The sequence below is a fragment of the Nyctereutes procyonoides genome, unplaced genomic scaffold, assembly GCF_905146905.1.
Source record: "Nyctereutes procyonoides isolate TBG_1078 unplaced genomic scaffold, NYPRO_anot_genome, whole genome shotgun sequence".
Lineage (NCBI taxonomy): Eukaryota > Metazoa > Chordata > Mammalia > Carnivora > Canidae > Nyctereutes > Nyctereutes procyonoides.
In genome coordinates this window covers 10,017,501-10,032,519 of record NW_026575135.1, presented here as the reverse complement: position 1 = coordinate 10,032,519, position 15,019 = coordinate 10,017,501, and the positions used below count along the sequence as shown (strand labels likewise).

At 44.9% G+C, this 15,019-nt stretch overlaps 1 protein-coding gene across 3 annotated transcripts in view; it reads right to left on the bottom strand.

Annotated features, from left to right (window-relative positions):
• EPB41L4B (erythrocyte membrane protein band 4.1 like 4B) overlaps window positions 1-15,019 on the bottom strand; it is a 129,374-nt gene that overhangs the window by 30,092 nt on the left and 84,263 nt on the right. For all 3 annotated transcript variants that reach the window (XM_055301965.1, XM_055301966.1, XM_055301967.1), the window contains exons 16-17: window positions 7,198-7,409; window positions 4,366-4,484 (exon numbers count right to left, since the gene is read on the bottom strand). In XM_055301965.1, coding sequence (XP_055157940.1) covers window positions 4,366-4,484; window positions 7,198-7,409 — 331 coding nt within the window. The remainder of the gene's footprint in view (window positions 1-4,365; window positions 4,485-7,197; window positions 7,410-15,019) is intronic.

The following is a 15,019-nucleotide window of genomic DNA, read 5'->3' as shown; positions in this document are numbered from 1 at the left end:
CATCTTTGATGGTACACACATCACACTGGGAATAAAACCTTAATGTCAGCCATGCCTATTGTGGTCACTGCATATCCCAGTGCTAATGTGGTGCTTCGTACACAGCAGGTGCTTAATAAATACCTACTAAAGAAGGTGATAATGATATATAGTTACTATCAAAAAAGATGTGTTTAGAAAGAAAGGTACGAGACTGTATGATTGCTAAAAGTCAACTTAGTGATAGCAGGACTCAAGGTGGCATGTTAGTACAGTGCAAGAGCAAAATGTTCTAAGGGCCTCAAATCCTGTGAGTTCCTAAATTAATCCCATTTGCTAATTCAAAAGTCCAGTTGAGTACCTTGGTACACATAGCAGGAGCGTTATGAAAGCCCTAGAGGAAGTATAGGGCAATTGGCTGGTTGACATCACTTAATAAAGAAAAGAGAGCACAGAAGGCAGTCTCCCAGCGGGACCTCCAAATGCATTGAGGAGCATTTGGTGTAACAAGTAGAACGAAGCAATTTCATGTAACAGCAAGATCAGCAGAGACAGAAGAGCTGGATTTTAATCTCAGCTCTCTCCCTCCCTGGCACCATAAAACAAAAATGATGACGACGATGAGGATGAAAAGAAAAACAATACCAGAAGCTCATATTTACGGAGAGCTTATTGTAGGGCGGCCACTGACTAAGGACATTTCAGGGGCTCCTCTCATTGAACCATCTCATTTGAAGGCAGATATGATCATTATTGCTATTTTATAGAATGACAAAAACAAAGCAGAGAGATGGTAAGTCACTGGCCCAAGGTCACACAGAAAGGACACAGAAGAGCCACGATTCACACTCAGGATCGGGAGACTCCAAGGCTACAGATCTTGACCACTCAGCCATACTGGATCCCCTTAACCTCCCTGAATCTCAGTTTCTTTCATCATAAGAATATTGTGATAAGCAAATGAGAAAAAAAAAACAAGATAGGAATGGTACTCTTATGTTAAATTCTTTGGAAAAGAAAACACAACTGAAAGAGAGCATCAGATATGAGACTACTAATAATCCTAAGCCATTGCATTGGGTATAAAGACAACAGGCTCTTTGATTGGAATCATTATCCTAAAAGACTCAGCATCCCCCTGAAAACAAGCCACCTATTTATCTTGAAAGATGAGCCCGATAGTAGAGCTCTAGGATAATTTATCTTACGTTTGGAAATCCTGCCACGTGAAGATAATTGTTTAACACGAGCATGGGTGTTTTCACTGGGGTGTGAAGAGTTAATTTTTTAATTAGATTTAATTTTCTGGAATGATATGCTGGAATATAAGAATTAAATTGCCTCTAAAGCCCACTTGAGGTTTTTGACAATTGCTTAAGGGGATATAGTTATCCTGATGGTAATGACCGAAGATCTATTTTAGAAAAAGTGAATGCTGCTAAAATGAGAAAAGAATGAGAATTCAGCATTGGTTTTCCCTTTGAATTTAATCCTTTTAAACTGCTTTTTTGGATATAAAATCAAAGCTGGCTTGTTCTATCTGACGAAGCAGGAGCTATTGGCCAGCTCTATGAATGGATTCAGGTGAGGATCAATATAAAACTTGGAAAATCTGACTGTCATTCTATAAATATGTTTGCATCAAAAGGCATCTCTAGGAGATAAACATCTGGATTACAAGGAGTCCATCATTCTAGCCTGAAGGATGGTTCCAAGTATGTGCTGCTTTCTCTCTTTTGCATGACCACGTGTTGTGTTTTGCATTCAATTTGAATTGTGAAAAGATGCTTTATCGTTCAATATTGAAATACAGATTTTAAAACATACAAATGAATGACAAGTGGGCTTTGAGATGATTACATTTGGAAACAGTCCATCTGTTTGGGGAAGTCATTTGGGGATAAAGAAATGATCAGATGCATTTTTTAGTTGTTTATAAAATTGTTTATACACTGAAATCTGGTGAGATTTAAATTCCTCTGATAATTTCAGGCACAACTTTGGATGTAGGCAATGGAAAGGTCTCCTCACCACCAAATCGAGAACAGGAACTTACCAAATCTTTGAAGAATCAGAGGATTCTTGGTCCTTGAGACTGGAAAAAAACCCTGAAAGCCTTTGAAGCCATTGGTTGCCAACTGTGATGTCACAAAAAATTGTGAGCTCTGTTGCACAGAATGTTTGATTAAGGAGAAAGAATTGTAGCATGAAGTAACATCCTTTGCCTATGTGTTAGGACAAACTCAATGTTATCTGACATCACTTTAGCCCACTTGCTCACTGATGTATCTCTTCAAGTGACGGAGAAAAAAATGCTCAGTAACTCACAGTTGTCTCAGATATACCTTAACCCAGAACAAGCCACTACTGTTGATGGCCCACCGATATTCATGGCAACTACAAATTACATAGAGCTTGTGAGCAATCTGCTGCTTGCTTTCTGCTTATTTCCTTGCAAAAATAGTTTTGGTTTCTGCCAAACTCTAGGTAAGCCTGTTGAAACCATTTATTGTGTGGATTGCAGAACAAAAGTTTGAAAACAGACTAAGAGAAAGAAGACCAGTGCAGGGGGTATGTGAGACACTGGGTTGGTTCCCTGGCACCTAGTATAGACCTGCTCAATAAGCATTCATGGATTGAGTGAATGTCAGTGCTATTTTACAGGAGGGCTTCTTTCCAGCTGGCCATCAGGGAGGTAGGTATAGAAGAGAAAGAGGGTGAGCGGCCCACTGATGTTGTCAAAGGGACTTTAGGCTGCCCTTTGAGGGAATGAAAGGAAATGAGGGTGCTCTGAGAAATCCTGGAAATCTGGTGTAGGCTAGAGGGTTGGCTGTGGTGGGGGAACAGCCCAGGGAGGAAGTGTAACCTTTCCATGCTCACCAGTGTGCATAAGGAGGTAGAGGCTTCCTGGGCCAGATCTTCCCTTCCGACTTCCTATGCCCTCTTAGAAAGGGGCAAAGCTAAGCATCAGAGTGGAAGAAACAATTCACAAGTGAAAGACACTGCTTTGGGGATTTTAAAAATTAAAATATGTGTAAAACACTGGTTCCCAACTAGGGATGATGTTGCCCTTTAGGGGATATGTGACAGTGTCTGGAGACAAGGTTGGTTGTCAAGCCTGATGGAGATTTAGTGGGTGAAACCCAGGGATGTTGTCAAACATTCTCCAATGCAGAGGACAGTTCCTCTGCAACAAGCACAGGCCAAAATGTCAGTCGTGTCAAAGCTGAGAAACTCTGGTGTGCAAATGAAGAGGCATGTTGGAGCACAGAGGCACTGGACCAGGAGTCAGGGACCCAACGATTCAGCCCCGGCTGTGGGACCTTGAGAAAGTAATTTCCCTTCCTCTGATCTCAGGTGGTAAGAAAGTTGAACTAAATGGTAGGTTGAATCCTGCACCGACATTCTACAGTTGTAGGATAAACTTTGGCTTTCATAAGGTTGTTCATTTGGATATAAGAACAGGTCTAGCCAAAGGAGAGTTTTGCTCCCAGCATCTTTTTCTCTCTTCTTCTCTCCTTCCCTCCCTCCTTCAATCCTTCCCTTCTTTCCATTTGCAAACAGTTATTGAACACCTACTATGTGCCAGGTGCTGTCAGGGAGAGACAGGGTGCTGTATCTCCCCTGAAATCATATGTTGAAGCCTTACCCCACGTGGGATGGCATTTGGAGATGGGGCCCTTGGGAAGTGAACAGATTCAGATAAGGTCATGGGATGGGGCCCTCATCATAGGATTAGTGGCTTTATAAGAGGACGAAGAGAGATGTGGCTGGCTCAGTCAGTAGAAATGCAACTCTTGATCTCAGGGTTGTGAGTTCAAGCCCCACCCTGGGTATAGAGATTACTCAGGAATAAAATCTTTTAAAAAGGAAGAAAGAAAAATTGAACTCTCTTTGCAGGTGAGGACACAGTGAGAAGACAGCCATCTGCAAGGTAAGAGGAGAGCCCTTCCCAGGGAATCAAAGTGGTTGACACCTGGATCTTGGCCTTTCCAGCCTCCAGAACAGTGAAAAATAAATGTCTATTGTTTAAACCACCCTGTCTATGGTATTTTGTTATAGCAACCCGAGCAGACCGATACAGACGGGTAAAGACAGAAAGAGGTAAACGTGGGCGCCTCCTCACTGAGGTCAAGGAGGAGAGGTCACTAGCAGATCCAGCCTGTGAGCCTCAGCACCAAGGGCAATTCCCAGCGCTGTAATTCAGCCAAAAATAGTGTAAGTGAATTTCTGCTTTTAGGAGACTGAGCAGAAATGTTAGGAAAAATTGAGTAGAGATCCCTCCAAGACAAAGGCATGTAATCTAGGAGGTGGGGCAGGGGAATAACGAGAGGTTTGACACAGTCCCCAGGTCCAGGCTCATCAGCCAGCCCTGGTCCCCGGTACCTTATTTATGTTGATGTGCAGAGCAGGCCAGGGGCCAGCAGCCTTCACGGTTTCCAGTTCCAGCTTCTTCAGATGGGCGGCAGCCTCGCTGAACAGGGCAGGTGCTCCTGGACTCAGTTCTACAAGTGGCCGGGGGGGGGGGGGGGGATGAAGAAGAAAAGGTGGAAAGGACAAAGAGAGAGACGTGATAAAAGATGTGATCCTGACCCCCCAGCACATTTCTGCCTGCCTTCTCCACTCCCCTCCGATTCCCTGAATACGCACCAGCTGATGGGCTGTGAGAACAGCCAAAATCAAGGCTTCAAAGCCTACCTCCCCCACAGACGAGCTGGGTGGCCTTGGGCAAGTGACTTCATGTCTCTGAGCCTCTGGGCCATTTTCACATGAAAATAAAACTATATCCCCCACAGGGCTGCTGTGAATATGAGGTGAGGTCATTTAACTACAAATGTATTATTAACGAGAAAACGCTACGCAAATTAGAAAGATGAGTGTTTGGGCTAACAGGCGTAGGAAGAAGGTGCCCTTGAAAACTGTTTTGTTTCTAAGACCAAATTCACTGATTTTTTATTTCTGTACTAGTTTGGATTAGTTTGCCACCACTCTTTCCACTGGGTAGTATTTACTCATTTATACAGAGAAGTTTTTATTAATTATTAAGTATTCATTACATATTAAAGCTTGGGCCAAGTATCATTTGCGATTGGGATTGGGGCAGCTGGAATCAAAAGATAAACGAGGCATAGTTCTAGTCTACTGGGGGAGACAGAGACACGTGCAGACATCAAAGGTTATGTAGTTGCTAGAGGGCCAAAAGGGAAGGTGCTCCAAAGCCGGGAACCAGAAAGGCGTGTTAGAGAAAGTTTCACCCACGACATTTGAGTTGCTTCCTGAAGAAATGTGTGGGTGTTCACTAGGGTAGAGAAAAGCCTTCCAGGCAGAGGGAACAGCAGGTGCAAAGGATAGTGCTAGAACACAGCACAGTAATTGGGGAGAGGGGAGTAGTTTTGTGTGGCTAGACTGTAGTGAAGACTCGGGGAAGACCAAAGGCCCCAGCAGGGGCCAGGCGGGGAAGGTCTGCGTCTGGCCATGCCCAGAAGGGTGGGCTTGATCTCAGGACAGTGACATACCATTGAAAGTCCCCCCCCCCTTTTCTTTAAGATTTTACTTATTTATTCATGAAAGACACAGAGACACAGGCAGAGACACAGGCAGAGGGAGAAGCAGGCTCCCTGCAGGGATGCAGGACTCGATCCCAGGACCCTGGGATCATGACCTGAGCCAAAGGCAGATGCTCAACCACTGAGCCACCTGGATGCCCCACCGCCGAAAGGTCTTAAGGCATTTGGTCAGAGCTCTCACTCTGGCAGCTATAAGATGGAGACTGCGTTGGAGGAGGTGCCCCGTAGGGGCTGTGACAGGTACCCGGATACAAAAAGATGAGGCATGGCCTAGATGAGGCAGTGTGCATAGCGATGGGGGTGCAGAGTTCTGATTCACCAACACCACGTGAATGATGAATTTCCGTTTCGGACTCAACCAACCCAGAATTGTTCCCTGTGGTCTACGGTTGAAGCCTCCTCATCAGCTCACCCTTTCACCACCACCCAGACTCATGGGATGTCAGAGTTGGAAGATTCCATGGCCATCCACCAGATACCTTCTCCCCCATCTCACAGATGAGAAAACTGAGGGTACAAGAGGGAACACAGCTCAATAATGAAAACCAGAATCGAAGTGTCTTGACCCCTGCCTCTAGCTCAATGTTCTTGCACATCATATGTGATAAAGAACCAGCGTGGGATGCCTGGGTGGCTCAGCACTTAAGCGCCTCTGCCTTCGGCTCAGGGTGTGATCCCGGAGCCCCGGGATCGAGTCCCACATCCGGCTCCCTGCATGGAGCCTGCTTCTCCCTCTGTCTGTGTCTCTGCCTCTCTGTGTCTCTCATGAATAAATAAATTTTAAAAAAATCTTAAAAAAAAAAAGGACCAGATCTTCCCCCTCTGGTCTGTCACTGATCAACTCTTTGATAATAAAGCATAAGAAAAGGGAGCTTCTAGAAAAATGAAATCATACAAAACCCAAGCCCATTTTTAAATTAGTTTTAAAGGATATAAAAATCACTCTGTCCTATTGCTAAAATGTTTCCAGCTGCCTACTCTCCCATTTCCACAACCTCTCTCACTGGGATCTGAAAGGGTGCACACCTGGTCCTCCCTGACATCACCTTGCTCCCCTGACATCACCTTGCTCGCAGAAGAGGGATGTCCGAAATGGGACAGAATAGGCTGTCCTGTCACCAGGAAAAGCAGAGATTCCAGCCTCCTGGCTCCCCCTCCTCTTTCTATTACTTGAGCCAGTGGAACTAGGAACTGCTAAGGTGTGCGGTGGAGACGGAATTGCGACAGTGGAATTAAATTAAAGTTTACTGGTAAACCACGATCCCTCAGCTGCTCCTGCTTAAATGCATAAGGCTCTTTTTTTTTTTTTAAGATTTTATTTACTTATTCACAAGAGACAGAGAGAGAGAGGGAGGCAGAAACACAGGCAGAGGGAGAAGCAGGCTCCCTGCAGGGAGCCTGACGTGGGACTCGATCCCAGGACTCCAGGATCACGCCCTGAGCCCAAGGCAGACGCTCAACCTTTGAGCCCCCCAGGCGCCCCAAATGCACAAGGCTCTTGTCTGCTCTGGCCCAGGCCTGGCAACCCAGCTCTGACGTGACTGCCTTTCTGCGCTGCTCTGGAAGGTCTTGGGGCTCTAGGGAAGCCGTCCATTCCCTGCAGCATCCCTCCCTTCCCTTCACCCTCCCCTCCCCAACTTACTGGACTTACTGGTAAGGGATTTGCTGCAGGAGTTGGGAGACCTCGCAGGCCCCTCCTTGTTGTCCAGCGTCAGCGAGAGGCCGTAGCTCGGGTGGTGCTGATGCTGGTGCTGGTGGTGATGGTGGTGGTGTCTGGCCGAGGCCCGGGCAGTGCCTCCGTTCTCCTCGATGCCGAAGGGCAGCCGGTCGGAGCTGCTGAGCCCTGGGGAAGGGAGCGGGAAGCTGTGGAGGGTGTCAAAGTCAGGATTTAGAAAAGGAAAGTGTCTTGACATTCCCGTGCGTTTTTTTTTTTTAAAGATTTTATTTGTTTATTCATGAGACATGGGGGGGGGAGAGAGAGAGAGAGAGAGAGAGAGAGAGAGAGAGAGGCAGAGACACAGGCAGAGGGAGAAGCAGGTTCCCTGCAGGGAGCCCTACGTGGGACTCGATCCCGGGTCTCCAGGATCACACCCTGGGCCGAAGGTGGCACTAAACCGCTGAGCCACCTGGGCTGCCCCCTGCGTACTTTCAAAGACATTCTCTGGCCCTTCACAACCGAGAGAAATGGGCTCAGCCACCAGATCTGCGGGGTTTGCGTGAAACAGGACACGATGGCGACACCGCGCTCAAAGTAGAAGGTGGACATTTGCGTATATCAGAGACCCTGCACCTTAACCCAATGCTGAATTTGAAGCCAAATAACTTCAAGAAAAGACATCCCTTAAGTGGGCGGAGGAAATAAAAAGCAATACTAGCAAGTAATCTGTTGGCCATCCCAGGCCAAGATCATGACATGACACACACAGAAGTCTTGACCCCCCACCGCACAGAAGACACCTGCTAAGGGTACAATTCCACTTGTTCTCTCCGTTTCCACCACAACCGCCCTAGAGGGAGCCCCTGTCATCGGTCATTGCCTGCTTAGATTCCTGAAACAGACCCCGTTCCTCCTGCCTCCACTGTCCCGTGCAGCCCACAGGCCGCAGAGCCGTAGCCAGGGCGCCGAGCTTATGCCCTGGGCTGCCTCCAGAGCCGGGGCTCAGGACAGGTTCACACGGTGTACATGTGTGTAAGGGTGTGGAATTGGCGTGACTCGGCTTCTTGGGCTCACAGCCCAGCCTCACCTCCCCACCACGGAATGTATGCAAGGGTGTCCAGCTTCCCCACGCAGCCCGTAACAGGGCCAGCAAAAGGTGCACTGAGTGGAAGTTGAAAGGCCTGGGTCCTAGTGTTAGTTCTGTCCCAACCTTGTGCAGGAACCTGGGGCAGTTGCTCTGGGCTTCGGTTTCCTCCTCTGTGACAGGAGGTGGGTCAGGTGATGCTGGGTGCATTTCCAGGCCTGAAAATCATCCTTTCTCCCAGCTATGTACCTACGGCTTGCTCTGTCCCATAAAATGATGCCATTTTATGGATGTCGAGACCTTTGCTTGGTAAGTAGTAGGTACTCCATAAGCTCTTGAGGAAGGGAGAGAGGAAGGGAAGGAAGAAGGATTAATGAAGCGGTGCATCTGGAATTTGACAACAGCTATGTGGATGCCAAAGCCCGTTGGCATTCTTTTCCCGTCTTTCATGTAAGCTGAAAATACTATCTGTCCTAAAGAGACACAGAGTCTGGGGTCTCAGGAGAGACAAAATTCTCTTTAGCCTCAGAGGATTCTAGGGGCTTCCCTACTTAGGGCTCCTCTTGAATTACCCTGAGTGTGAGAATGAACACCCAAGGGGCAAGATGTCCCCTAGCAGAGATCTGGTGCACATTTAGGGCTGGAGGTGGAGTTGGAAAGCTTTCAGTAAGACCTTCTGAGGAATGGCAGATAGTCACCATCTCCCATGCCAGCTCCAAGTGATTCTCACCCTTTGCTTGGAAAGTAAGATTGAGAAGGATTCTGAGGTTGTGCCCAGCTCAGGAGGAGAGAGGGCTGTGATTGATTAGTGATGTTTGCCATGGACTTGGGCTACAGCAGTGGTAGCATGTACTCGTCTTTCCAAGTTACGAGTGTGTGACTTTTTATTTCAAGGAAAACCAGAGTGAAAAGTTAAACAGGGAAATAAATATATATGCAGGGAGTGATAAATTGCATTTAATAACATGTCAAATGAAATATGCATGTGTGATTTTCCTTTCACAGCTACTTATGGGGAAGACGGAGCAAGACAAATGGGAAGAGAAATAAGGGGTCAGAGAAGCTGCTTGAATCTTGTCAGGGTAAGGGTGTCTAGGCGAGCAAAGGTTTCTAAGCAGGAGTGGGATGACCTGGGAGCTCCCTCAGCTCATTCACGTGAAGGACCACCATCCCGGAGATCTTAGTTCATGGAGTTTTATGGAGTTGTGGGTCTGTTAAGGAAACCACTGCTCATGGCCTCATGGACTCTAAAGAGGTGCAGTTCACATCGTCTATGATGTAAATGGCATCCATGAGAATTGTATCTGCCCTATTCGGAGGGACCCCAGAGAAGGTCAAGCCCACCCAGAGGGTCCAGCAGCACTCAGCAGCCCCGGAGCCTTGGGGCGAACCACTGGTTAAAGTTCAGGAAATGAGACCAGCTCCATGCTCGTTGTCAACAGAGACTGAGGTTCATGAGGCTTCTGGCATTCTGGAAAGAAGGTCACAAGTCCTGATTTTTCAGAGGGTGATGGAAGAGGGGTTATGTAGGCTTCCACCTCTGCTTCCATGGGCTGGCAGTTAAGAAGAAATCTGGGGTGGAAGAAGAGGGCTACCTGTGTGCCCAGGACTGGGAGAGAGACCCTGGGACCCCACCATGCTCAATCAAAATGCGTTGCATACTGAGTAATGGGATAATTATTTAAAATATTAATAATATTATTATAATATCAGTAACATATATTCATTGTTATGGTATTATAGTATTACTATAATATTAATAATATTACTGTCCCATTATTTACTAAATATTACAATTAGTATAATAATGGTATAATTTTCCAGAATAATCCTCCAGAATCCACTGCTAGAACTGTGACGAGGGCAGGGTCTGGAGCTGGAACACAGAACTCAGAGGGCTTTCTCTCAAAAATAAGGCCAGGGATGAAGAGGGTGCTCTTGAAGCCAATAGTACCATATACTCAATAGCTCAGCCAAATTCTGGGGATCAAATCCTGGATAAGAAATCACAGAATTGGGATCCCTGGGTGGCGCAGCGGTTTAGCGCCTGCCTTTGGCCCAGGGCGCGATCCTGGAGATCCGGGATCGAATCCCATATCGGGCTCCCGGTGCATGGAGCCTGCTTCTCCCTCTGCCTGTGTCTCTGCCTCTCTCTCTCATTCTGTGTGACTATCATAAATAAATAAACATTTAAAAAAAAAAAAAGAAATCACAGAATTATAAAAATGGAGACCCTCTATCTGTCGGTTTTATGTGAATATTAAAATCACCAGGGGAACTCCCACACACTGCTGGTGGGAATGCAAAAAGGTACAGCTGCTTTGGGAAAACACCTGAAAGTTCCTCAAAATGGTTAAACACAGAGAGTTACCATATGACCCAACAATTGTACTCCTAGGTATATACTCAAGAGCAATGAAAACATGTCCATGCAAAAACCTGTCCATGAATATTCATAGCAGCATTAATCATAGTGGCCAAAAGGTAGAAACAACCCAAATGTCCATCAACTGCTGAACAGATAACATGCGGCACAGCCATATGATGAAATATTATCCAGCCATAAAATGGAATGAAACACTGATCCATGCTATGATGTAAAGGGACCTTGAAAAACATCATGCTGAGGATTCCATTTGTAAGAAATGTTCAGAATAGGCAAAACCATAGAGATAGAAAGTAGATTAGTGGTTACCTAGGCCTGGGGAGGATGGAGGAGAGGGACAGGAAGTGACTGCTAATGATACAGGGTCTCTTTAGGAGAGGTGGAAAAGTTCTAGAATTAGATTTTAGTGATGGTTGTACAACTTCGTGGAAATGCTGAAAACCACTGAACTGTACAATTTAAATTGGCGAATTGTATGATACTAGCTTCTATCTGTATAAAATTGATTTTTAAAAGTCGCCAGAGAAGATTTTGAAAAATATCAATGTCTAGCCCCTACCCCGGACCAGTTACACAGTCATCATCGAGGGGGCAGCCAGGGCTGAGAAGCACTGCCCCAGTCCAATCCTTTTATTTTGCAGACGAGGAAATGGGGCCTGCTGGGGGAATGAGGTGACCGGGTCATACCGTGGGCAACTGGCTGAGCCTGGGACACAGTCCAGGACTACTGCCTCTCTGCTTGCTGCCCATCTGCTACGTCTTCCCATCTGTCTTGGCTTCTATTTAAGGCAGCGAATGCACTCATCGGGAAAATCCTGAGACCTCCTCAGAACTTCACTGCCTGAGACATCCTTGTGTACACATCTTGCCTTCCCAACGACACAGTAGGAACAGAGACTGTTATGTCACATGTTTTCATATCCTCCGCTGTGCTAAGCACACAGCAGGTGTTCAACTAATACTGATTAGGTTGAAAATAAAATTAAATATCAATGCATCCAATAAGTATTTAAGGGCTAACTCTTGTGCCCGGCACTGCGTTGGGCACAAGAGTGAAGAGACAAGCGAAAGGCTGTCCTTGCCCTCAAGGAGCTCACTGCTGGGTAACAAGTCCAAGGCAGTGTGACAGGTGCTTTGACGAGGGTTAAGTGAGGAGGGGCACCTAATGTAGCCCAGGGAAGAGCCAACAGGGAAGAAGAGTCTCTGTGCATGTTTTAAGGGAAAGTTCTCATTTTTTTCCCCCTGAAATGACCCAGTTGTCCCAACATCAGCAAAGGAATAATTCATCTTTGTCCCACTAACTTAAAATGCCATCTTCTGCAGGTGCCTCTCACTTTTCCTGTGTGCTCAGATCCCTGCTCTGCTCTGCCCTCACCTGCTGTGTTTCCAAGGAAATACATTTCTCAGGCTCCCTGCCCTCTGGCTTTTATGTAGGCTTGGCCAGTGGGAGGCACTGGCAGACTGGAAGGTGGGAAAAAGGGGTAAGCCAGGGTATTGCTTCCCTGTCTCTTTCTGCCTCAGGTGATGTTTCTAGCAGTTGCTGTGAGTTCCCTATGGCTGGAGCACTGCTACCTCCCTCTCTGTCCCCTTGTCCCTCTTGCTCTAGTTCTAGTGTTGCCTCATTGGCCAATTTAGCTTCCTAGTTCTTCATCCCTTGTGTAACCAATTCCCTGTATGAAGCTCCCTCTGTAAGAAATGCCTCCTGTGGTTTCAGTTTTCCTGATTGCCCATGACTGACACACAATATCCTTACTTTGTTCTGGGTAGTTTTTCCGTAAATAACCTTTGCCATACACACCTCTGCCACAAACACTTCCACCCCATTTCCACTGCATATCTCATCGGCTGTAAGAGAATTCTGCTGTAAAATATAAAATAACTGGCTGACAGTCTGGTTTCATTGCTCCATTGTCAAAGTTCCCATTTTTATAGCCTGTAAATCTTAGCCAGCCCTCATAATGGTCCATAGGGCAATGAGTAGATGGGGTGGTCTTAATTTAGTGGACGATAACTACGGATGTCAGCTTGATAGAAAATACGGTGATAAAAACTTTACTGGAAGTGTGAAATAAGAGTGTAAAGCCAGACTGCACACTGTATACTGTGATAGAAAACGACACGTCAGTTGCAATGGTAACAAAGCTCAGTGCGAACGCGTTATAGCATTAGCAGTTCTTTTCCCATAGAACTTTGGAACATCTAGCAGCAGTCACGGGACAATACACTAAGAACAAACAACAGTGTGGAAGGCTTTCAGGAAACAATACAAAGCCCAGCTGTAAATATGTATCCTAGCACTTGGAAACTGATGCCTCTGTTAATGAAAGAAGAAATCTTAGTGACAAAACTAAGATTGGGCAATGCCAATCTTAGGGCAATGCCAAACGAGGAGATGGATTATTAAGCACCCCCCTCCCATCCAAAATACATATAATACTATGAACAGAAGACTTTGAAGACAAGCACTTAGGTACAACCTACAAAATAAAATCTGTTATTTGTGCAGGGTTGCCACGACTCTATGCTATACGTTTTCGATGTGTTCAAATATTTTGTATTTTGCATTGAAGTCTTTGAGATTTTGTTTATCAATTTGACATGTTTCATTATGTCCTTTTATTTTTTTTAAGATTTTATTTATTCATGAGAGACACAGAGGGGGAGAGAGAGAGGCAGAGACACAGGTAGAGGGAGAAGCAGGCTCCATGCAGGGAGCCTGACACGGGACTCGATCCCGGGTCTCCAGGATCAGGCCCTCGGCTGAAGGCAGGCGCTAAACCACTGAGCCACCCGGGCTGCCCTCATTATGTCCTTTTAAAGGAATGTCCTTTGGGCAGCCTGGGTGGCTCAGCAGTTTGGCACCTGCCTTTGGCCCACGGCATGATCCTTGAGACCTGGGATTGAGTCTCGCGTTGGGCTCCCTGCATGGAGCCTGCTTCTCTCTCTGCCTCTCTGTCTCTCGTGAATAAATAAATAAAATCTTTTTTAAAAAAATAAAGGAATGTCCTTCTTTTATTTTTCATGATTTTTATCTTTTAGGGCAAAATTACCTTACAGCCAAGTAGTTATGCAGAGAAAATGTTTGCAGCGAAAATGCTTGTGGTAGAGATGCTTATGGTGAAAATACTGGACATGTATTTATGGCTGTTTCTAAATTTTTCCTATTTGTATTGATCTATTTATCTATAACTCGACCAGCACTAAATTGTCTTAATTACTTCTGTTTTAATATATATTTTAAAATATCGGATAGGACAAATCCTGTTCCCTTACCCATATCATTTTTTTCTTGACTATTATTATGCACTTATTCTTTCAGATTATTTTACAACTCAAGTTACCACCAAAAAATCCCATTGGAATTCTGATTTGGATTTGAGAAAGAGTATTCATAAGGAATAGAGTATTTTTCACCATTTACTCAGATCTTTTTAAATGTCCTTCAGTTAGAATTTTTGACTTTTCCACAAAGGTAAGCAACATATATTAATTTAATTCCTAGGTATACTTCAGTTTTGCCACAATTGAAAATAAGATTTCACATATTACTATCTTTTCTCTAATTCCATACTACTAGATACACAAAATCATTGAGTAGGATATTTCTGCTTCTGGCCACTTTGCTAAACTCTTTTATTAACTGTACTTCATTTGTATTTTAGATAATCACATACATTTTATTTTTTCTTTTCTGGCATTTATTGCTTATTTTGTTTTCTTGGCTTATTGCATTGGTAAGGCCTCCAGAATGATGTTGAATATTAATAGTCCTTATTTCTGCGGTTTGTAAATTATCTAATGTTTCAACATTAAAGTTTTGTTTCTGACAAATTCTACTTCATCAGATTAGAGACAGTCCTTTTGCTCTTAGCCTACTAAGAACCTGGAAACGTTAGCACCATTTATTCCGAGCAAATCCATGCTATACTCAATGAACACTACTTCCTTAAGTAAGTGCTTAAAAAAGATTCTTTTTCAATATCACCATCAAGATTATCAGTCCAGTTTTTAAAATTCATTTTTCAAGAAACTGTATGACATTTCCCTGTCTGTTCTGGCATTTCCCTAAGATTCCATAGTTTTTCAAAGCATAGTGATGCTGACTTAGCAATGACATATGCAAATTCTCTCATTATTCCTCTTGGCCATTTTCTAAGCCCGCAGGCTTAAACTAATTACAAAACAGCAAAGTAGTTCCCGACTATTCTCTCATCTTGGACTTCAGTTTCCTTCTCTTTGTTCTTTTTCATCCTTGGCAGTTAGTATTTTGCCTGGTTGCCTTATCGGAAAGGAGAAAAGCAAAACAGAAGTTGAGTAGTGCTCATTCTATTCGTTAATCTCCTATA